Here is a 24,698-nt window from a genome sequence, read left to right as displayed (position 1 = left end):
CTTGGTTGACATTTTTTCTTTCGGCACTTGAGATATGTCGTCCCACTGCCTCTGGCCTCCATGGTTTTTGATGAGAAATTGGCTGCTAATCTTACTGAGGATCCCTTGTTGTATATGATGTGTCACTTTTCCTGCAGCTCTCAAGACTCTTTGTCTTTCGGTAGTTTGAATATAATGTATCATGGTATGAATCTTTTAAAATTCTATTTGGAATTTTCTGACCTTAAGTGGATGGTTAGATTTATGTCTTTATCAGATTAGGGACATTTTCAACCATTATTTGTTATTTTTTCTGCTTCCTTCTCTTGCCTTGCCTTTGGGACTCTCACTGTACATGTTGTTATGCATGGTAGTGTTCCACAAGTCTCTTAAACTGTGCTCCTTTTTCTTTGCTCTTTTTTCTTTCTCCTTCTCAGACTATACATTTAATAAAGTCACATATGAACAATGATCATAGACTATTAATTTGCTGAGTTTTAGTGGACCGCAGTCTATTAGTTATTTGATGTAGTATACTCTATGCATTGACATAGGCCATGTCCCTGTGGTAGAGGATAAAATAGCATTGCGTACCAATTTTGGCACTTAAAGTGTCTGCCTAGAAGTGCACGAGTAACTCCCCCTTGTGGTTTACAGGCCAGAGTCAATCACATGGCCATACCTATTTTAAGTGCCCGGGAATGAAGAATAGAATATTTCCCAGTAGCTTGAATGCCAACCAGGAATGTGTACAATGCAGTGGTACCTGTCTCTGACAAGCCTCTATTACTAAGCACAGATGACAATTCTCAGTATGCTTTTATTATCTCCTTTTAAAAAAGGCTATGATAAAGCTGTCTGAAAAGACGTTTCTGCTGCCACTGTCCCAAGTCCTTCCTTGTGTCCTTTTCTTTTTTAATTTTTTTACTGTTTATTTATTTTTGAGAGAGAGGCAGAGTGCAAATAGGGGAGGGGCAGAGAGAGAGGGAGACACAGAATCCGAAGCAGGCTCCAAGCTGTCAGCACAGAGCCTCACGTGGGACTCGAACCCACAAACCACAAGATCATGACCTGAGCCGAAGTCAGACGCTTAACTGATTGAGCCACCAGACGCCCCATTCCTTGTGTACTCTTACTGACAGCCTCCTAATTAATCTACAGATTCTACTCCCTCTCCCCACTCCATCCGCAGTCCATTCTTGAGCATCCATTCTCATATTTTTTCTGCAAAGGTTTTTGTTAGTCTCCTTAATTCTCTAGTAGTTGTCAGTGTCCTAGGATCTGGAATTGAAGCCACAGGCTCACTCCTTTACTTACCAGCTCTGTGACCATGAGCAAAAGCTTTAGTTCCTTTTCTGGAAAAAGGGGAAAAATGATGCCTGTCTCAAAGGATTATTAACATGTGGCATTTGAGATAATGTGTGCAGAACATTTTGTACACTCATGCATAGTAAATGCTCGATTTATTGCTATTTTTCCTGACATTCAGTGCTCTATATCATCTAGTGGTATTGTTCCAGCTTCATCTTCTATGATTCCCTTCCAGAAGTCTGATACTGTACACTCAAATTATTGTTGAACTACAAGTAATAGTATTTTTATCAGAAATTTAGTTTTTTTATTAATATAATTTTTAACACTTTTTACTTAATTTTGAAGAACATATAGAAACTTCTGTGTGAAATATATCTCTAATTTTATAATGGGAGTCATTGAGGACTCAGGATTTACTTAAATTTGCTTTAAAGTTCTTATAATACTTCGGCTCTCTAATAAATGAGAGTATTTGCATAAAGGAAAATAGAGGGCTTCCAGTTTGAAGATGGTAGTAAGGTTTTTTTCAACCTTTCTTTTGCAAGTAACCAACAAAATAACAAGTTGAAGTACAGTTTTTATCTTTAATGACAGTTAGAGGCATCTTTAACCCTTGAGCTAACGATTGGATGAGAAAGAATAAATGACTAAGGAAGAATGTGAAACCCAAGAGCCTAAGGTTAGTTAATAATACTGATAAGAAGCAGCTTGTTTGAGTCCCATAAATACAGAGAACAAACTAATGGTTACCAAATGGGGGTGGTGTTGAGGGGATAGGCAAAATGGGGGAAGGGGAGTGGCGGGAACAGGCTTCCAGTTATGGAATGAATAAGTCACGGAGATAAAACTTAGAGCCTGGGAATATAGTAAGTGGCATTGTGATAGCATCGTATGGTGACAGATGGTAGTCACACTTGGGGTGTGCATGGCGTAATACATAGACCTACTGAATCACTCTTGTACACCTGAAACTAATGAAACATTGTGTATCAACTAAACTTCAATCTAAAAAAAAATAGAAGAAAAAAGAAAAAGAAAACCAACTTGTTTGATCTTCAAAACCGTGGAAAGACCCAGGAATTAGATGTAGTAGTACCATAGAATATAGGAGTGAACCAGGGGCCATAAACAGGAGGGTTGTTTTAAAAAATTGAATCAGGAGTGAGGAATTTTATGTTTCCGCATCACAAGTGACAGGAAGTATATTGTCTGATAAGCCAGAGGGATTCCAGACACAGAGTAGGGCAAGGGTGAGCTGCTAAACTAAAGATGGGGATTAAACGAAAGTTGTCACACTGAACGTTAGGATGGTGAGCCTTTGTCCCCTGCTTGGCTCTAGACTTCGAGCTTCTATGCTTGACACCCCAGGCGGCATTGAGGGATCCTTCCTGGGAAAATTAAATCACTCCAGAAAGATGACCGAAAAGGCCCTGATATTTGAAGATCTCAACAAAAATGCCAGCTGGCCTCTACCAGTTGAAAAGCCCAACTTGAACACACAGAGCTTGTAATCAGAGCTGGTAATTTTTCTTGTTAACCTGTTGAACACATAATGGACACACCTAGGAATTGTTAGGCATCTTAGAGCTTCCAGTGTAAAAGAGAGAGACACAACAGAAAAAAGGAAACTAAAAGGAAATAGACAATAGGGAACAAAAACGCTTTGAGGAAATGAAAATTCGCAACCTCAGACAGGTGTAATCTAATTAAAAGAAGAAAACTGGTGTGCAAGAAAAAAGGGGAGGTGGGTGACAGTGTTTCTGGGATGAAATCTCAAAAGCAGAAATTTCAAATTCAATGAAGCTTTGGAAGAAACGGTTGAGGAGCTCTCCAGGTGAGAGGGGAAGAAAGGAGAATTAGAGGTTCATATGAGGTCCAGTATCTAATCTTGTAGGAGCTCCAGAAAGAGAAGACAGAAGTGGGGAATCTTATTAGTATGTTAAGGAAACAAAACATGTAAATTTCCCAGACCTAACCTAAAGACTGTTTGTTAGTAGCTTGTTTGGTGCAAACAATGATAAGTCCACATACTTGTTAAAAAAGTACACTGTTCTCAGATTTTATAACTCCCTGGAAATCAAAGGAAGGACACTCCTAAGAACTTCCTGATGGGGAAAAACAGATCAAAAATAGTCTTTGAACAAGAATGTCATTGAACTTGACAACCACACATTAGAGTCTAAAAAACATTGGCAGAAAGCCTTTAAAATGCTGAAAGAAATAAATCCATTTGAGCTCTTGTTAAGGAATTTGTCAGTATAACAGTCTGATGGTAAACTCTGAACCCATCTCCCACATTCACAAGTTATCATTATCTCTCAGGTTATCATACTTATGTATGCTTTGAGTATTTTCGAGCATATTTCAGATACTGTGTCATTTCAACCTCAAATAGTTTTATCAGCAACAAGTAGACATTTTAAAGAAACAACGCTGTAATACTATTATATCTAACAAAATTAGTAATTTATTAATATCAGTCTCCATTTTAATGCAGAGCTATCTTTTTAGGAATTTGTTCAAACCAGGATCTATTGCATTTGGTGGATATGTGTTAAGTTTGTACTTTTTACCTGCCTACTGGTGTATGCACTTACTAATTTTGTTCCCTGCATCTGTTATTTTGATAGGGATCACAAAATTGTGATTAAAAAAATTTTTTTTAATGTTTATTTATGTTTGAGAGAGATAGTGCACAAGCATGGGAGCGACAGAGAGAGAGGGAGACACTGAATCCGAAGCAGGCTCCAGGCTCTGAGCTGTCAGCACAGAGGCCGGTGTGGGGCTAGAATCATGACCCATGAGATCATGACCTGAGCTGAAGTCGGACGCTTAACCAACTGAGCCACCCAGACACCCCCAAAATTGTGATTTTTAAAAAACTCTACCATTTGTGCTGCATTCTGTAGCTGTCATTATATAAAGAAAAACTTTATTTCATTATCTATTTGATGTTTACCCTGAAGTATAGTCTACAAGAAGAAAGAATAGATGGTTGATTCTTTCCCTTTTCTTATAGTAACCAGTTGTGTCCTAAGAACTTCCAGACACAACCAACTAATGAGTGCTTTTCGTCTTGTTGTAAATGCAGGGGTTTTTACATTTTTGAGTTTTAACCAATTGCAGTCATTCTTTTTGATCAGATTGTCACATCGTTAGTCTGTCAGAGAGCCCGTAAAAATGGTGTTATTTAAATGGCATCCTTGCTTGTCAGATCCAAGGCTCGTCTTAGCAATTCTTTGCCCCTGTCTTGGAGTAAGTCAACTCTCCAAAGACCTTTGACTTCTTTCTGTGCAAAATAATATTTTGAAGACTGACTTGATGCTGATTGTTATTGGTTATACTTGCTTTTAGGACTTTTTAGTGCACAGAGATAAAAAGTAAATTTTAGAAAGAGGAAAAGATACTGTGAGTTAATACTGATATTGTTAATTCAAATTAAAGATTAAGATAAAAGTTAAAAGTTTTTAAAAGCTTTAAAATTTTTTAAAGTTTTAAAAGTTACAGTTTCACTTCTCTAGTTTTATGTTTGTATATTTTCTCTTATTGATAATCTTGGTTCCTAATAATGTAAACATAATCACTTACTTGATTTATCCTTTTGTGTACAGAGTGACTCCAAAATAATAACCACTATTATTATAACAGTATTATTACTGAATACAATTTGATTTTTGTCCGTAGGAAGTTTCCCATTAAGGATGCACAAACTACTGTGTTTCAAAGTTACTTGAAATAATTCTTATTTGTGCTGCTAGCTTGATGTACAGTTAGGTTCGTTTCTTTTCTGTTTTTAGAGATTGGTTATTGCCAATTTTAATTTTAATTTGGTTTATTACATAAAATATTTTCATGTCCCAAAGTTTAAAAAAATGTGGCATTCTTTACCCTGTATTCTGTCTTCCCCCGTAGATAACCATTTTCATTTTAGTTTTGGCTCTTCTTTCATTTTTAAATTTAGCACATGTGTATGAACATTTGTTATTTCCTTCCCTGTCGTATGAATGTAGCAGATTATATACATTGTTGTGCACCTTGATTTTTCTCACTTAACAACAGACCCCGGAGATCGTTCCAAGGAGTCTAGAGAGTTCTTCCACCTTTCCTTTTTTTTGGGGGGGGGGTGGGGGGCTGCATAATATTTTATTCTTGTGATACATATTTTGATTGTAACAGTCTTGTGATGTAATAAATTGCTTTGCATGTGCGTCATCTTGTGTTGCGATATGCAGCCTAAAAATTTCTACCCAAATACCCATTCAAGTGTCACAGACATATTGGACTTGAGAATTGCTCGGTTCCTCCACATAACACCTTTCCAGGAACCCACAAGAATATGTAACCCCAGCAAGAGGAATAAAAAAATAAAGGCTCATAGGAAAGAAGCAAAGAAGTCATCAGGATGATGACAAAGGAAATTATCAGGATAATACTTTGCAATAGACTTAGTCACTAGGGCATTGGGCACCAGGAGAGATGTGGGGCGGGGGGAGGAAATAATAGTTTATTGTGACAGGTTTGACCACATAGAAGACTATATTGAGAGTTGTTTTTGTCAAAGCTGTTAAGGAGTCTGAGAAAACTTAGGTATAAGTTTAAAGAAGACCAAGTAAATGAAAGTATGCAGTAAAGTTCACTTCAGGAAAATTAACAAGCTATTTAAGTTAATACTTACATAGAACTGAATACTTCTTGACCCAGAAGTAAAGATTATTTAATCATCGTAATGAAAACATTTTTGTGTACTTAGGAGGATGGGGAAAAATGGAGAATAAGCATGGGAAGTTAGTAGATAATGTCTAAATAATGATGCTGAAGCAGCATGAATGTATTGTGGGAAAACATCCAGGTAATTAGAAGAAGGTAATAGCTAAAAACTGAAGCTGGTTGTGTCCTCACAAAAAAACAAAAACAAAAAAAACCTGTTTTTTCCCCTTTGTCATAAGCTTTCTAGCACTATTGGTTTAAATGGTGTGTATGTAGTACTTTGAAAAATAACTTTAAAACTAGACATATGTGGAGAATGTCTCAGGAGATGCATTAGTGTGTGTGTGTGTGTGTGTGTGTGTGTGTGTGTGTGTGTGTGTATGTGTGTGTGTGAGATTAGCAGTCCATATAGGAGTTCTGTAAACTAATAACTCATGGTGTCTTTCTTAGTAGCTGTCACAGCAAGCATGTTAATTAAATCTGAACCTGTGTGGTGTAACATTAACCAGTTTAGCCATTCAGATGTACACAAGGAGTCAGATATTCCAGGTCATGGCAGTCACAGACCAGGGTAAAGTACCGCCAAGCTTCTATATGGAAAATAACTTAAAACCAGAAAGCAGAAAAAGTATCAATTTTTACCAAGCCAGGAACCTTAAAAGCTGTTGAATGTTAGACTGTTTACACATAATTTTAATAGTGTAGGTGACTGAAGGGGGAGAAATGGCAGGCTCATTGTTGCCAAGGGTAAGTGATAGCTGGTAGCAAGAGAAGAGACAGCTATTAAATCCCAGCACAGGAATTGAGAAAGAATGGTCCCATGCATGCAGAGATAAAGATCCCAGAACTATCGTGGGTTCCTTTTGAGGGGTCGTGTGTGGCGGCTCAATTATGTTGCCATTGATCTAGTCACCTCTCGTGTAGCAGGGAGCTACCAGGTGTAGCCATTTTGCCATTTATTACCAAGTTTTATGGGAAACATTTCCTGTCGCATCCCTGAATTGACCTTAATTCTGATACATAACCCAAAGGACAGAGGAACGAGGATGTTGTGTGGCATAAGGTAAGATGAGGTGAGGATTTGGATCCCTTTGGACATGCAGTAGGTAGAAACGTTGTGTATCCCCCAAAGTCGCCCACCTCGGAAAGGGCCATCAGTCATTTAAAAATGTCTATTGGTTCTCTTGAGAATTTGCTTTGTTTTTTTCCTTTAGATTCTTTGCTCTTCTCCCCAACACTAGTTACATTGGTTAAACCCCTTTGTCTAACTGCTTACTCTGCTACAATGGAATTGAAGTCCATTTTTCATTTGAGAACTTCAGGGATTAATGCCTGATTTGTAAGTTTGATTGTGTTTACTCTGATTGGGTATAGATGAGTCACAGAGTGGAGGAGAATTCATATCTTTCTCTTTAATCCTGTATATTTGTATTTTTTTTAGAGGAAGTCCACAAATGAAGGGGACACCCCATTTTAAGGAAGAACAGTGTGCTCCAGCATTAAATTTAGAAATGAAGAAAATACTGGATTTGCAAGCACCCATCATGAGGTATAGTACCTTGGTTAAATTTAGCATTTTGTGATGACAGTATACAATGTAGTTGATTAATCACATGATCAGTAAGAAAGTTTATTTCATTTTTTTCACTGAGAATAATTTTTTTTTTTAGCTCTAAATGCTTGATTAACCCCTAGATGGTACATTATTATACTTCAGTTATTTATTAAATATATAAAGCCCATAAATTGAGTATACCAACTATAATTTTTTTCAGAAATTTATCTTTTTTGGTAAGATCTAGAATTGTTTGAATGATACAGCATAGTTACTTGATACTGATAAAAATCACAGAAGTTGAGGAAAAGAGAAAGTGGCTTTGTTTCTAATACCTTCTCTTAAGTTTTTGGAAAATATTTATGTACTTGGAAGAAAGTTAAGCTTTCTGATCTAAGTATGAAAAAAGGTTTTGTGTTAAGGCCAGAATTACCAAAATATAAAAAATTATTTTATATCCATTGGCAGAAAATATAAGTGTATGTGTAATTTGGCCTTATTTCCTTAATTCATATTTGACATTCTAGTTGTCTGATGTGTGGGTCTTGTTAAAAGTACATTTTTTAACATAAAGTTTTCACTATAACGGTATTTTTTGTTTCTTTTTTAACAAAGAGTTCTTTTTAACTGAATTCAGAGTTAAAACTGGCCTTCAAGACCCTTTTGCTGTTATTGTGCCCAGACGTATACAATTATGAAATTATAACAGTGATATTCCAGCCTTCTTTGCATCAAAATGGCCAGTAGTCCTTATCTCTAATAAGATTTGCTTTAAAAAATGATAAGAAATATTAGCGAAAGAAGTATTGTAATTCAAAATTCATTTTGTTAGGAGTCATTAAAATCTTCTTGTCAAAATATCTGCAAATAATTTCTTATGAAAATAAATATTGATAAATTAGATTATATAAAAGTTAAAAAAACTGGGGGGAAAAATCCACCATAAGTATGATCAGAGGAAAACATAAACAATGAAAACAAGGAAATATACTTCCAGTGAATACCACAAAGTCCAATTTTTACAGTATGTGAAGACTTCTTATAGCACGAAAAAGACAGTAGAACAAATGGACACAGAATATAAACAATTTCTTTTTGTTGTCTACATTTCAGTTAATATATTACATAATCTCCTTTAGGAGAGTAAATAAGTGACTTACACATGTGAACAGTTAGGTAAAATACTGTTTGGGGGGGAGATCAGGGATATGAACTTTATACATTGGTGGTGGGAGTGTAAATTTATACAGTATTTATGGAAATTAATTAAGCAATGTCTATCAAAGTTACATAAGCTCATGGTCTTTGTGCAGCATGTCTGTTGTTAGGAATTACTCATACAAATATAGTAATTCAGATGACATGCTTACAGGGTTTTTCATTGTTTATAATAGCAAAAGATCAAAAACCACCTAAATGTCAATCAGTAGGGAGCTGGTTAAAAAGCTTTTCTTACCTTCTGCACAGTGGGGACAGTATGCATCTGTAGAAACAATGAGGGCACTCTTTACTGAAGAAACTTCCCAAATGTGTTGTTGGGTGAAAAAAGCAAGGTGTACTCTATAATAATGCTAATATTTGTTTTTAACATTTATTTATTTTTGAGAGACAGAGAGCGTGAGTGGAGGAGGGGCAGGGAGAGAGGGAGACACAGAATCCCGAGCAGGTTCCAGGCTCCCAGCTGTCAGCACAGAGCTCAAAGCAGGGCTCGAACTCACAAAGCACGAGATCATGACCTGAGCCAAACAAAGTCTGATGCTTAACCGACTGAGCCACCCAGGCACCTCAATATTTGTTTTTAAAAGGGAGCTGGTAGTGTTAAAATATGTATTGTTCTTGAAAAATGTATAAGAAACAGTATGAGAACTGACCGGCTAGGCCACAGGTTTGGGAAAAAGACTTTTTACTGTGTAGTCTCATTAAATATTGAATTATATGGATGGTGATATATGAATATATTGAACTATCTAAATGTACTACCAATGTTTTTCAATTCTTCTGAGTCACAGTTCTAATAAAAGGCTATTTTCACCATTAGTTTTGTTAGAATACAGTACAGATACTGGTATACATTAAAAAAATAAAATTGAATGCAAGCGGCTGGCTATTGTGTTGCCGTGTTTAGTCCATCTTTTTATGTATTTTCTTCAGAGAAAAAGAATGTTGTTTTATTCTTGTTATTTGCATCAGTGTGATCCGGGTTACAAAGGATTGAGTTTAAGTTATGATCACCTTGGTCAGAAAGGTACTCTTGACCGCAGATGTTATTTCAGTACGGAGATTCTTTTTAAGAATGTAACTTGCGACGTAAGGAATTTGGAATGTCTCTGGGTACAAGCTAGATGGACCTGTACAGATACGGCTCTCTACCTATATCCGGCGGCAGACCGTATGGATCATGGGGATGGGATAGAAAAAGAGGCTTTAAAAAAAGAAATCCTGTCATCTTGTACAAGTTTAACTTGTCAGGTGCTAAGTGGTTTTGTTTGTTTTAGTCAGGTGCTAGTTTTCAATACACACTACAAATTTAGGTGATAGGAAATCTCTAAGGTTTATCTTGAAACTTCAGAAAAATAATTGCTTTTCAGAGCAGTATTATTATTAGCACCTGTAATGCATACTTGTTGGAAATGTGATTGGATATCCTATGTGATTTTGCATTGAGGGAGAAGACACAGTATTTGGACTTTGTAACCAACTATCTTCCTGCTCGCCACCAAAAATAGAAGTCCTGTGAAATTAGAGATAATAGTTAGAACTTCTGCTTGTAGGCATAATATGGCAAATATGCCATCTTTTAATTTTTGCTTGAAGAAAGAATAGGATTAATGGTAAGAGGATAGAGAATGTTTAGAAGGTGAAAAGTACTGATACGATCTGTAATTAAACCCTTAGTCTGTTTCTAACTAATAGCAGGTAATAAATACTAGTAAATACCACAGTTTATTCCTTATCTTCCTCTATTCCAGGTACTTAGGAAAACCGTATGTAGTATATAGTATTTAATATTTGTTAGGTATTAAATATATTTACATATTTGAGAATTGGTGATTATGAATGATATGTCCCATTAAGAATATTTGATTAATCAGAAATGCTAATCTATGTTTTAAATGTTTTTTTAATTTAATTTTATTTATTTTGAGAGAGAGAGTGCACACCTGAGTGGGGGAAGGGTGGAGAGGGAGAGGGAGAGAGAGAATCCCAAGCAGGCTCCATGCTCAGCACAGAGCCTGACGCGAGGCTCTGTCCCACAACCCTGGGATCGTGACCTGAGCCAGAAATCAAGAGTCAGACGCTTAACCGACTGAACCACCTAGGTGCCCCATCTGCTTTCAAGATGATACTATTCTTCTAAGGTCCTAAATTAAGGGGCGGGGTGGGGAGGGGACGGAGAGGCACCTCGGGCATATCAGTTAGCTGTTAAAAAGCCCATGAAGTCAATGATTGGAGAGGCTCTCTGAGGACATAACTTAGAGTATATTTATGTATATTTTGTGTGTATTTATACCCAGGAGTGATTTTTCAAAATACTTAAAAACCAGTGCAGCATGAAAAGACCTGTCACAGTGATTATCGGTAAAGAATCCTGATATCCCCTTATTCCAGGAATTAATCTTTAATTGTTAGATCTTTGTAACACTAGCAGTCAGTGGGCACATAGTTGTGTGGTGTGGAGCAAGGCCTGTTTACTAACTTTAGGGAAGTACTCCGTATTTTAACAACTGACCTCAGCCTTTGTTTTAATGAGTTTATTTACTTCAGTTGAATGAGGAGGATCTATCTTTTCCTGTGGATTCTTTGTCATATTTACCATAGTTATTGTAAAGTCATTATCTTTTAATTCCAACATCAGGATTGACCAAATCTATTTATATTGATTGATTTTTCTCTCGACCCTGGGTCACGTTTTCCTGTCCCCACACATCTGGTCATTTTTGTCCTAGCGCTGGGGATGACAAAGTAGAGATTCTGAATTCTGTTAACTTTGTCAGAAGAGTGCTGAGTTTTGCCTAGTAGGTGGTTAAATTCCTGCAGGGTAACCTTGATCTTGCTCCTAACTGTCATATGCAGTGATTCTTCTAGGGAAATAGGAACAGGGGAGAGGGAGAATATAGTTGGAAAAAACCTAGGCTGACTCCTGCTGAATGAAAATCACTGGTAAGCCAGTGACTACTCCACTAAATTGCTTCTGTTGACATGTAGCAGCAGATGTAAAACCTAAAGTTTTTATTCTCTGCTTATTCCATGCTACATGCAAATGTTGCACTAACATACAAATTTGAAAGGGAAGAATATATAGTATTTCAAAAAGTGAACTTTCTGTAAACTCAGTTGATTACGAATGTTCTTCTGTTTTTAATATTTTTGTAGTTGGGAAGAAAACAGTTCTTCATTGTCTGAAATTCTTGGTGAATGAGTCCTTGAGCTCAGCTTTTAAAGGATTGAAGGTTTATTTAAGAATTAAAACATTAAAAACATCTCTTCCACCATTATGGATTAAAATATTTCTGAAATATACTCTTCTTAAGTATGAAAAGAATTTTAATAGTATTAATATAATAGGGAGTATATATTATGGACACCACATTTTTAACTTTTTCATTTCTTTCTTACATTTGCATTTTTTGTAGCATTTGATACTCTTAAGTACTTTTTCCATCCATCTATTCCCTTGGCTTTTTTATATCAATTTCCTCTGGTTCCCCTGGTTCTCTTTCTTCCTCTATGCCAGTGCCTTTGCATTGTTATTCTTGGATTCCCTTTTCCTCTCTCCTTTTCTCCCCTTTTTCCTCCTCCCACAAACATTGCGTGCCATACATAACTAGCACTGCCTTAGGGGCTGGGCACATAATTATTTGCCATTAGGTAAGTAAATGTTAAATCTCTTTGTAAATAGTGTGGAGATCATACTCCGTAATTCTCACTGAAATCAGCTGAGAGGTCTTCTGAGAGGAGAAACTATTGTTTTCACCCCAGAATCGCCAGCACAGAACATGGCACCTGTCGTGGAGCATGGGCTTTATAAATACTTGTATGAATGAACAACACGAGGCTCAACAATACTCAGAACTGTGAGCTCCAGTAAAGTAGCGTCTAGTCAAATGAAGTTCCATGAATTTCAGTTAGTTCAAAGGGAGCAAAGTTAAGAAATACATTCTTCTGTCACAGTAGCCATATTTGAGGTATGCAGTCACTACATGTAGCTGCTGCTTACCATGTTTGATAACACATTTCCATCACTGTCCGGGAAGGTTCTGGTGGCCAGGGCTAGAGGATTATTACCTCTGTACTTTATGGCTCCAGACTGTCAGCCTGTCATAAGTTGTTCTTTTTATGGTTTCTGTGCCTTTGTCCTTTCTTGTCATTTATCGTCTTTCATCTTTGAATTTACTGTTTGGGTATTTCTAGTTTTAACCAAGTTGATCAAGTTCATGACTGTGGCTGCGCATAGTCTTGTATTTCATCCAGAATTTCGGGTTCTAGATTAAATTATACAAAGATGAAGCTACTAGATACCTAAATTGTAGATAAATGACAGTTTTGTAAGTGGTTTCATGATCCACTGTATATGAACATTCTCCAGAGCCATTACATTCATACTCCTTGCTTTCCCAGTGTGCTCTCCTAAAGTTCATTGATTCTAAATTGCTTACTTCCCTATAGTTTGCAGCCCATGCTCGAGGATCTCCTCGTTGCTACTTCTGATGGACTTCTTCATCTTATTCACTGGGAAGGAATGACAAACGGAAGGAAAGCTATTAATCTTTGCACAGTACCCTTTTCAGTAGATCTGCAGTCGTCTAGAGGTAGGTATACTTTCTGCATGGGGTGGAGCCAGGTGTTTATTTTTGATATAATCTGGTTAGATATTTTTATGGATGGGCAGTGATTTTTTTTCCTTTGGAATTAATTATGCAAGGGGGGGGGGGAGAGAGAGAGAGAGAGTGAGAGTGTGTGTGTGTAGGAAGGAATAGTTTAATGGTTTGGTGTTGTTAGGTCATTATTTTTGCCCTTTTAACTGTCCTTATAGGGTTTGCAAAGAGAAATGTGAGGGAGTTATTTACTGTATTTATATTCGTATTTCATGTACTTATGTTTTCATCAGCAGGTTCATTCCTGGGTTTTGCAGATGTGCACATCAGAGACATGGAATACTGTGCCACACTTGATGGATTTGCTGTTGTGTTTAACGATGGTAAAATTGGATTTATTACTCCGGTGTCAAGTAGATTTACTGCAGAGGTATGACTGACTTTGGAGTGTTTATTTTCTCTATTTTGCATTTGCCAGTTTTGGTTTTTGCTATTAAATCCCACTGCCACTTCCCTTATTTAGTATTTTAGGGTTATGTTAACTAATTTGTAAATCAAAATGATACATGTATTATACTTAAAAATAATACAAGGAGACAAATAACTCTATTAGATGTGCTGAAGAAAAATGATAGTTCCTTCCCTCTTTCTGGCACTCTTCACACTCAATTTCTATTCTCAGAGACAACGACTTTGTTTTTCTTTACTGGTTATTTTGCAGTTTATCTCCACAGCTCTGAGTATTTAATTTTTAGTTTTTAGCTGGTTGATTGACTCCTTCTGTAGAAAAAGTTCATTTGCTTCTCTGTTCCTACTGCACTCATCTATTCTTCGTGTCTTCCTAATACAGTTATTTTGATTTCAATTAGATTACTGTTCATTGTTGATATTGTTACTGCTATATAAAACCTGTTAGTACCTGAGCCATGGATGCTGTGATTATTTTTTCTTTCCTGCAGGTTTCCCTCCCACGGGGAATTAATAATTATTCTTTATGTTTATTTACTTTTTATGTACTTACCAGTAACTCAACCCTAGACTGTCTGCTGGTTGTGTAAATATCCTCTCAATTCCTTCAGGCACATTAGATGTTCTGTTTGTTTCATCTTCTTTGAAGTAATTTCTCTTGGAACCTTCTGGCTTGCTCCAAACTGGGCTGCTGGCTCACTATACCTTTAACACAGTTGTATTTTGGGGCTGTCCATCATCCTGAGGATTTCCTTAATGCCTTTATTTGAAAGAGCTCTTTCCATGGTTTATGGTTAATTAATATATGTTTAGTTAATACATGAATTTGGTTGCGGTGACAGAGACCCAAAATAAAAATTTGGACTCACTGAAATCTGTGGGTTTTGCTGGGTTTGGTTGACCCTTATCTTCATAGGGTGAGCTGACTGGATTGTTTCCTCCCCTCCCCTCTCTGTATCTGGTGCTCATTGGAAGAGAGTCTGCAGTCCTTTCCAGAGAATACGTACCTGGCCGTCCCAGTAGTCTTGGATTTAAGTTATAGACGTGTTAAATTAGAGGGTCCATATTCACTTACCCATGTTTTCAGTGTGGTCCAGAAACCACTAGGGTTGTTTTTTGTTTTGTTTTTCTCCAAAGAAAAAAATCTCCATTTTTCTGTTGGAGTGAAGGTGGGATATTTCTTAGCTGTTGAGTTTGGGAAGGTACTGTGGGACCGCCCAGCTGCTGCTTCTACAGGCTGTGAACCAGTCCCACTGCTTGTGGTTCAGTCTTTCTGAGAAAGCTCAGTCCCCAGGCCTTCTGTGTGCCCTACAGTGTAAATTTAGCTGTTTCTCTAAGTTAAGGATTCTACTCATCCATGTGCTTCCTAGCTTCTAAAACTTAATGATTCTACCTCCTCACCCATTCTTTTTCCTTGCAAGTTTGTGCTTTTTGAAAAAAATCTTTGCTGCTATAAAGTTGGGGATTTAAGAGTCAGAGAAGCTAGATATTCAGTCTGCTCTCTGACTGAAAAAGATTTTAAGTTCTCAAGGGCATATTTTCTACAATGTCAGCTTTAATATTCCTAAAACTGTTTTCCACTATCATCTTTACTCAAATAATGAAGTACTAAACAGTACATTTGTGGTAACATGTCAATACATAAGAATAAAAATGAGCTTTTGGAGAATAATTTTTTTACAAGGTATATTTGTAAATTATGTTTGGGATTTAAATGTTTTTTTTTTGAAAACAAAAATCCCAGAACTGAAAAAGTAACTCATTTCTGATGATCAGCTTTTACTAATTTTCTTAGTATTTGGTTAAAGAAAATTTTCCAGTAAATTAAGAAGAATTTAAAAAATAATGAAAAGCAGATGGACATTATTAAATAAGTTAGAAAATACAAATTACAGGAAAAGAATACATATGTGTATTACTGGTAATTAGGAAATACACTGATGACATGTTTATGTTAGGCATTATTTAAGTGCTTTGTAAAAATTGTTTGACATTTTTTGATGCATTTAACAGATGTCTTAAAATATGTCAGATTATGTCACTCCTCTGCTCAGAACCCTTCAGTGGGTTTAGATAATTAGGACAAAACCTGCCGAAGACAACTAGGAAAGCTGGAGGAAAAATACTTTTAAATGTGCCTGAGACTGTAAAGATTGATCGGGTGACGGAGGCATAGGCCCAGTGAGCTAAGCCTGGTGTTTGAGGCTATGGTGAGCGTGAACAGCAGGGCTGTGTGTGGTGATGTGGATGGGTCTCACAGACACTCTGAGTGAAAGCAGCTAGGCACAAAGGAATGTGTGCTATGATTTTATTTTATGTAAAATTAAAGGAAAATAAAAACATAGGCCATTCTAAATTAGAGTTTGTGTGGATGCATGTTCTTAAATAGTATTGGTCTAAAGAAAAAGAAGGAAGGGATTACCATTTAAGTCTGGATACCGGTTACTTTTGTAGTAGTGTGTGAGGGGATATTGATTGGGAGGGTCACTGTTGGATTTTTAGATACTGGTAATTCTTGGCCTGACTGCTAGCTAATTCCACAAGTGTTTACTTTATGATATTATTGAGATGTACAATTTTGGTTTTGTGTATTCTTCTCTAATATAATTTGTAACGGAAAAGGTAAAAAAAAATTAAAGACCCCCCCCAGTGACTCCCCATATATAAGGGAGAAAAAACCCAAAAAGTTTTTGTAGTGGCTTTCAAAGCCCTGTAAATCTGGTCTCCTTTTACACCTGTTACCTCGTCTATTACTTCTCCTTACCCCATTCTACTCCATCTGCTTAGGCTTGTTTCATGTTCTTTGAACATGCCAGAAATGCCACTATGATAGGGCCTTTGTACCTGGTATAGATCTCCTTCAGTACTTTCCTCAAAATGTACCTTCATGGGAAAAACTGTTTAATATTATATCCTTTTCCTATACTCCCTGTAATTGCTTCACTATTTTTTTCTATAGCGTTTACCAACCTCCAATATACTATACAATTTTTTTAACTTGACAGCTTCCTAACATATAAGGCAGGGATACAGACAAGGGTTTTGGTGTATTTGAATACCTGCCATATCCTTAGCACCTAGAGCAGTGCTTGGTGAAGAGTGCTGGAAAATATTTGTTAGAGAAATCAATGAATTAATTTCAGTCTAAGTGGTGGTCCGCAGAAATAATGCTCAGTGCTATCTTTACACTTTTTTTGTCATCTAAAGTAGTTTGTAGTTTTATTATTAAAATTGAAAAATAAAATTCCTATGAAAAAGCACATAATGCCGTGTTTAAATAGTGGATTATATAGCTCGTTTGGGAATTAAATAAAATTTATAGTGTTCTGTTTTACACAGAGCTATAATTATGTTGGATTTTCTAATCTTTACTGTTGGGATCATCCAGAAATAAGTGCTATATTGTAGTGTGCTGGGTTTTTTTGTGCTTACTAAACTAATAGTCACGGTGACCTTAGCCTTAGAATTTATAATCTAAGACATCCTTGATTTGACAAATAAAAACAGACAATGGAGCTGGATCTATTGTTTCTATATTCAAAGTAAATAAAATAGCATTTAAGCTTAATAATTTATTCATTAATTGAATGCTTAACTTGTTGAATGCTAGCCATTGTATTAAGTAATTTACGTAGATGTATGTTCTCATTTAATCCTCAAAACACTCTAAGAGATAAGTAACTTACAGATGAGAAAACTGAGGCTTGGAAAGGTCAGATGATCATCTCAGTAAGCGAACAGTAGACCTGAGATGTTGGGTCAGACTGCCAGGTACCACACTGTTAGCCACACCAGGTGATGTGCCACACTGTAAACCAAAGGGATAGTAGAGAATAGTGGGCACTAGAAAATCACTAATTCCTTCTAAAGGTTAGACCAAATAAATTTACTCTTTGCCCCCAAGGGAGAAGTTAAACACTATGTGCTCAGTGGTGAGGCTGATAGTAGGGAGCCAGTTAGACTCAGTTTCTGCTGTAAGAGGTTGACTTTCTAACAGGAAAGTCATCTTCCTTTAGTTTGGGTTTGCAGATTGTCCATTTTTTAGTGTTTTATGAGTAGATAAGCTAGCACTGGACTGAGATCAAATGGGAATATTTATTGAACTATTGAATGAAGTTGATACTTTAAGGGAGAAAATTCAGATGGTAGTCCTGATGGGATATTTTCCTGTGAAACCAGATCAAGCCAAGCCTTAGGGAACTGTATGTTTACTGAAGGAGAATTATACTGATTACAGTATATTTGGACAGCACTTTTAAAACCTTCATTATTTTTCTTTATTACAGCAGCTCCATGGAGTTTGGCCACAAGATGTTGTTGACGGAACTTGTGTAGCAGTAAATAACAAGTACCGACTCATGGCGTTTGGTTGTGCAAGGTAATTGATAGAGTCCTCTTCATTTTAAGAGTTGTTGGCAAAAATAATGGGTCTTTAAATTTTTTTTAATATATATTTTGAAGCATAAAATGTTCTGCATGCACTTGTAAACCTCGTCATGCCTATCATAGTTTAGGAATCAGCTGTAATATAAAATCTGGAGGTATTTTATTAGATTGAAGTAAACAAATCTAAAGAGCAGATTTCAGATATTGAATGTTTTAATTTGTAAAGATGAGCTTTTCTCCACTGGTAGGAAATTGAGTTATAAGTTAAGAAGATTAAATCAGCCAAAATTTAATTTTGTTCTTGATTGTTTAAAAGAGGATCAAGAAGATATTTTTCTTTTTTTTAAATAACCCTTTCTTTTTAAGACATCAGTGTTGATGTTGCCTTTGAATTTGTGGATGTGACTTAGTTAATGAGCACATTTACAGCTCATACATGATATCAGTTTCTTGTTTTAATTCCAATAATGTAGGTTTTAGACATTAAAACCTACATTAGTTAATACAAATTAATACAGATACAAATTTAATACAAAATTAAATACAGATTATTCATTCAACAAGTGTCTGTGTGTCTCCCGTGCACGAGGCACAATGCTAAGCACTTGAGATCTGTTGGAAAACACTAAGGTACCTGACTTTCTCAAACTTATATTTTAGCTCAAGTAAAAAGCTTATATTAGATACTTACTTAATAAGTAATACTTTACAATATGTGTAGTGCTTTTTTAGCCTTTTTTTTAACTTCAGATTGAAGTTTAGTGGGTCTGTAGAACATACATCTGGTATTATCTCTAGCTACATCAAGTTGAGTATCACAGTATTTTTCTTGAGTGTAAATAATACACATTATAAATCATCACCTTCTTTACACTCTCAATCTGTAAAGTGGTGAGTTCTCAACACTGCTTCTCATTGAAGAGATAAATGTAGAATAAAAGTAAATTTAGCTTAGTTTAAGAAGGAAAAGTACTTTTTTTTTTTTTCCATATTCATGGATTTGATTTGGTCACATTTTGTTTAGAATTTTTAAATCTGTTTATTAGTACATTTTGCCTGTAATTTTTCCTTTCCTTTCCTGATTAACCAAGGTTATGCTTATGTTATAAAACAAGTTGAGGACTGGTTCCCCTCTTTCTCTGTTTATCTTTGAATGTTTGCTTGAATTTGTCAATGAAGCTATTTGAGCCTACAATGTTTTTTGTGGGAATTTTTTGGATTACTGATTTAATCCAGTTTTAAAAGTAGATTTAAGAAGGTTTAGATTTTCTACGTATTCCTGTCACTTTGGCAAGTTCTGTTTTTCTGGGAATTGGTTTTGTTCATATCCCTGTCCAACTTACTGGCTTAAGGTTCATAATAACCTTTTTTACATATTGTAAAATAAAAACATACTTGTAGGAGAGTGCATAATCCAAACATTCAGTTTTGCAAATATAATTGTAATGCAAACACCCATCTGTTCACAACTGGGTCAAGAAATAGTTTTGCAAGGTGGGTAGTCCCACCCTGTGACTTCCTAAATCATAACTCCCATCTCCTCCCCAACACACTTAAAGGTAACCAGTTTTTTGTCTTTCGTGATGATCATTTCCTTAGGCTTTATAGCTTCCCACCCATGCATGCGTTCCCAAAGAGCGTAATTTAGTTTTACCTGGTTTTGAACTTTATAGGAATAGAATCATATTCTATGTGTTGGGTCTTGCTTCTTTCAGTCAGCTTTGTGAAATTCATCCATGCTGTTTGCCAGTGGCTGAAATCATTTTTGATTGATTTATAGTGTTCTAGTGTATGAATGTATCCTAATTTATCTGATTTGCTGTTAATGGACATTTACATTGTTTCTTGGTTTCCAAAAAAGAGAGGGCATTTTCTTATATAAAATCAATATTTTTGTCATGAGAAAATTATGAGAATTTATAATTTAAAATTAATGATAAATCCCAGATAAGAACTAATACTCAGTTCATCTTCAAATTAACCCATTTGTCACCAGAATTTCTTCTGTGGCTCCTTATTTTCACCAGAGTCAATCAGTATTTAGTTATTATTTCCCTTTAGTCGCCTTTTGCCTGTAACAACCCATACACTGTTTTTATGTTCATGACATTAACTTTTTTAAGAGTCCAGGCTGGTTGTTTATAGAATGTCCTATATTCTAAATGTGTCTCATTGTTTCCTCATAATGGCATTCGTTTAGTTCCTTTAAACCTATAATGCTTGAAATTTTGAAGCCAGTGCTGTCAGATGATAAGAGGGCTGGCGCATCAGCACGGACGGGGTGGTGGCTAGCTTGCCTCCATATTGGCCGCAGTCAGGGCTAGCGCTGGTGGCTCTGCCGCGGCCCGGTGTTAGGATCCACGAGAGGATCCCCTCACCAGGGTCATGGAGGTGGAATCTCAGCCTTCAGCCTTCCAGTCATCTTACTTTTCCATCAGTTGGGAGAGTACCAGCCTTTTTCTTTCTTTCTTTCTTTCTTTCTTTCTTTCTTTCTTTCTTTCTTTCTTTCTTTCTTTCTTTCCTTTCCTTTCCTTTCCTTTCCTTTCCTTTCCTTTCCTTTCCTTTCCTCCCTTTCTTCCCTTCCTTTTCTTTCTTTCTTTCTTTCTTTCTTTCTTTCTTTCTTTCTTTCTTTCTTTCTTTCTTTCTTTCTTTCGTGTGATCATGGGTTGGGGTTGAAAGTTTTGTGATTGTAGCTGTGTGACATAATAGTGGCTTCTAGCTCTGACCCTCCAGTCCTAACACTAGTCCAGGACTGAACACTAAACTGTAGCTGGTATCCTTTAAGTTGTGTAAGAAGCTAACTTTTAGGATGTCAGCTTGCAGGGGATCAGTCTTACAGCCTTATTCTTACCTTTATGTTTAAAGGTTTGACTAGATGCTGGTTAAACATTGTCATATGTGATGTCGTTTACTTACCGCGGCACCATGGAGCAGTAACGTTAAGTTGTCCCAGTATTAATGATACTAAATTTGGTCACTTGTGTAAGAGCCGTATCTCTATTATAGAGGTATCGTTTTTGCTTGGAGGTCAGTGAGTAGCGTCTTACACATGAAAAAATCTCTCTCTTATAATGGTTTAATGAGAAATGGAAATACAAATAATTTAAATAATAGAGGCTTTATAGAATACATAAAAAGGTCAATTGTCATTCTGTAAGTGTTGGCTTAACACCAGTTTCTTGTAGAAATATTTGGACTCTCCTCACTGACTTGTTAGAGCTCAGCAACCCAAAGTTACCACATGATAGTTTCAGATGCAAAGCAAAAAGAAGTAAACACCTGCTAGCTACCTAATGCTATCTTTCAGCAAAGCGTCTAATTGGGCAGGTAGTCTGGAAAGATACCTATTTGCAGACATTTGACTTCTGACTAAGATGGAATAACAGATCAGATTTTCTCTCCCATATGGAGGGAAAAACGGACAAAAATATGAAACATGGCAGTATGAATTTGAGACATCGAGCACCAGTGGACACCGATCCCTGAAAGATGAGAAACAAATAAGAAAACTCTATAAATGCCTCAGCTTTAATTGCTTTGCATTTCCAGGCTGCAGCCTGAGGCCAAGACAGATCCTGGCAGATTCCCTGAGTTGAATTATGAGGAAGTGAGAATCTGGAGAGACCAGAGCAGCTAAGACTCAGGACAGACAGGCATAGGTGACAGAGTGGCACAAAGAGGGAACTCCAGAGAGCTGGAGAGGGTCTCTTTTGAGTATTAAATATGGAAAATAGAAAAAAGATCCACATCAGACATTGCTGAAGTAAATAATAATAAACGTAAAAACACAGCAAGAGAAATGATCCAAAATGAAACAGAAAAAGAGATTTAAAAACACAGCATCAGGGGTGACTGGGTGGCCCAGTCGGTTAAGCATCCGTCTTCGGCTCAGGTCATGATCTCACGGTTTGTGGGTTCGAGGCCCGCATCGGGCTCTGTGCTGACAGCTCAGAGCCTGGAGCCTGTTTCAGATTCTGTCTCCCTCTCTCTCTCTGCCCCTCCCCACTCATGCTTTGTCTCAAAAATAAACATTAAAGAAAAACAAAAACACACAGCATCAGTGAGCTGTGGGTAACTCCAAGCGACCTGTTGCAGCAGGTATTTTATTTCGTCCCAGTCCTAATCCTTGGGAAGAGTTGACCTGGCTGGATATGGATCAGAACTGCTGTGGAAACCATCTGACTTGTACCACAAAAGAGCATGCATAAGTGCCAGAACATTCTGGCAGTCATGTACCTGTGTCGTCCTAATTTGTGCAAAAGCAGCCTTAGATTTAACAGTATTTTAAAACCAACATTTGTGTTAAATTTTTGATCTGAAAATAGTTTCATAAGCAAAAATCGTATTGTTTTATGATGATTATAGGTCAGTCTTGAAATGTAGCTTAGAAATAATATACAAAGTTTTAGCTTTGGTTTCTGGCCCTTCATAAATTTGATCCTTGTAAAGATTTCATAAATGAAATCATTATGTATACCATGTACATAAAAGAACATACATCGTGTGTGTAGATACAAAAAATGATATAGTACATAAAAATAATAAAATAAAAATCTGTATAAATTGCTGTCAGCATGAGGAATAGCACATTTCGAGGACCAGTAGGTCCCGTTTCTTCCTCTTCTTTAATACCCCCCTTCTCTACCAGTAGAGTGTGTGTGTCCATTAACTTTTTGTTGCATTTTTACCACAGATGTGTGTACTGTGTTTTGAATGTTTTTCACTGTATACAAACAGAATTATACCAACACGTATGTGTCAGCTATCTATTTTAACGCACGTCGGTGCTGTGTGCTATACTCTTCTATGAGAATACTCCAGTGTATGCTTCTTTTCTCTTGCTGGACATTCAGACTGTTTCCATTTCTTTGCCTTTATACACAATGCTGTCATGAACATTGAGCATGCCTCTTGATAACATGGACAAGGATATTTCTGGGCTATGTTTAGAGGGAAAATTTACTGGGTTACAAATACACTTCAGATTTATGAGACTGCAAATTATTTACAAAATGGTTTTAGTCTAGTTTACACTCTTACCAGCAGAACATAATCATTCCATAGTAATGCTTTCTATATTTGTATTTATCTTTTTTCATTAAAAGCTTGCTTATTTTTCACAGTGGTTCTGTACAGGTTTATACAATAGATAACACCACTGGAGCTATGCTGCTGTCTCATAAACTAGAGCTAACAGCAAAACAATATCCTGGTGAGTCCTTTTTATTTTCCTTCTTATTTTTAATTTTTAACGTGCAGGTAATGGTATGTGTAGCGATTGCAAATTTAAATAATGCATGCTATCGTTCAGATAGTGTTAAACCGTATAACAGTTTCTGTGTGGCTCAGGGACTTCCGTGTAGCTAGGGAGGCTCCTAAGGGTACTTTACCCTGTATAATCCCTCTCTGGACTTTGCTCTAGTCTCTTACCTGATTTCATTGCCTTTGTTGTTTTATGCCTTCCAATTCAATGTATTCATTCAGCAGATACTGATTGAATACCCACTGTAGGCCAGACAGTGTTCTAAATGGTAGATACACTGCAGTAAATAAAACAGTCTCTTTCTGAACCCCTTGTGGAGCCTGTAGGATTAAGTCTAAAGTCTTTGTCATTGGAAATACTTTGGACTGAACCTAACAGAAAACCCAACTTACTGTGGCTTAAATAAGATTTATTTTCTCTAATAGGAAGAAACCCAAAGTTTAGCTGCTTCTGGCCTTCATCTGGCCTTTCCTCCGTGGTCGCATGCAGCTTCTGAGCTCCTGACATTACTGCTGCGTTTGATTCAAGGAGAAAGGAGGAAACGGCATACTTGTTTTTTGATCAGGAAAGCGAAAGCTTTCTTAGGAGCATTTTCCTCTCCTACCTGCTCCAGCTATCTTCACATCTAATTGGCTATAATTAGGGGTGCCTGGGTAGCTCAGTCGGCTGAGCATCCCACTTCTGATCAGGTTGTGGTCTCAGTTTGTGGGTTTAAGCCCCACATCAGGCTCTGTGCTGACAGCTCAGAGCCTGGAGCCTGCTTCAGATTCTATGTCTCCCTCTCTGCCTGCCCCTCCCCGGCTTACACTCAGTCTCTCTCTCCCTCAAAAATAAATAAACATTAAAAAAGTTTTTGTTTAATCGGCTATAATTATGTCACATTAGCTACCTTAGGATTTTCCAAGCCTTTAGGCAGAAGTGGGCAATGGAGAGCTTGAGTATGGAAACAGATATTTGATTAACTCCTCATCAGTATCTACCCCATATGCGGCATGTAAGGTCTTCTGCCAAATACTTCTGGCATTATTTCTTGGTTCTCTCTGCCCTTTGTGTCTCCATAATTATACCACAGTAACTCTATGTTAAAAGAAATACCAAAAGTTCTGTTTATAAAGTCGTTAGGTCTAAACCCTAGTAGCATTTTCAAAAAATAATACTCATAAATGGAAAGAAAAATAGTATTTTATTATTACTCTTCAACACTGTTTTT

The 24,698-nt window shown here is 36.6% G+C and overlaps 1 protein-coding gene across 4 annotated transcripts in view; it reads left to right on the top strand.

Moving 5' to 3' along the window:
- Window positions 1-24,698, top strand: part of RIC1 (RIC1 partner of RAB6A GEF complex) — a 143,545-nt gene that overhangs the window by 82,091 nt on the left and 36,756 nt on the right. For 3 of the 4 annotated variants that reach the window (XR_013551509.2, XM_060610209.3, XM_060610213.3), the window contains 5 exons: window positions 7,442-7,549; window positions 13,223-13,365; window positions 13,665-13,801; window positions 18,126-18,217; window positions 23,349-23,437. Coding sequence is in view for 3 of the 4 variants with exons in the window: in XM_060610209.3 (XP_060466192.2) it covers window positions 7,442-7,549; window positions 13,223-13,365; window positions 13,665-13,801; window positions 18,126-18,217; window positions 23,349-23,437 (569 nt within the window). In the remaining variant the exon portion in view is untranslated. The remainder of the gene's footprint in view (window positions 1-7,441; window positions 7,550-13,222; window positions 13,366-13,664; window positions 13,802-18,125; window positions 18,218-23,348; window positions 23,438-24,698) is intronic. The other variant, XM_060610210.3, reaches the window with a different exon arrangement.

This window comes from Panthera onca, chromosome D4, assembly GCF_046562875.1.
Source record: "Panthera onca isolate mPanOnc1 chromosome D4, mPanOnc1 haplotype 2, whole genome shotgun sequence".
Classification (NCBI taxonomy): Eukaryota; Metazoa; Chordata; class Mammalia; order Carnivora; family Felidae; genus Panthera; species Panthera onca.
This window is presented reverse-complemented; position numbering and strand designations above follow the sequence as displayed.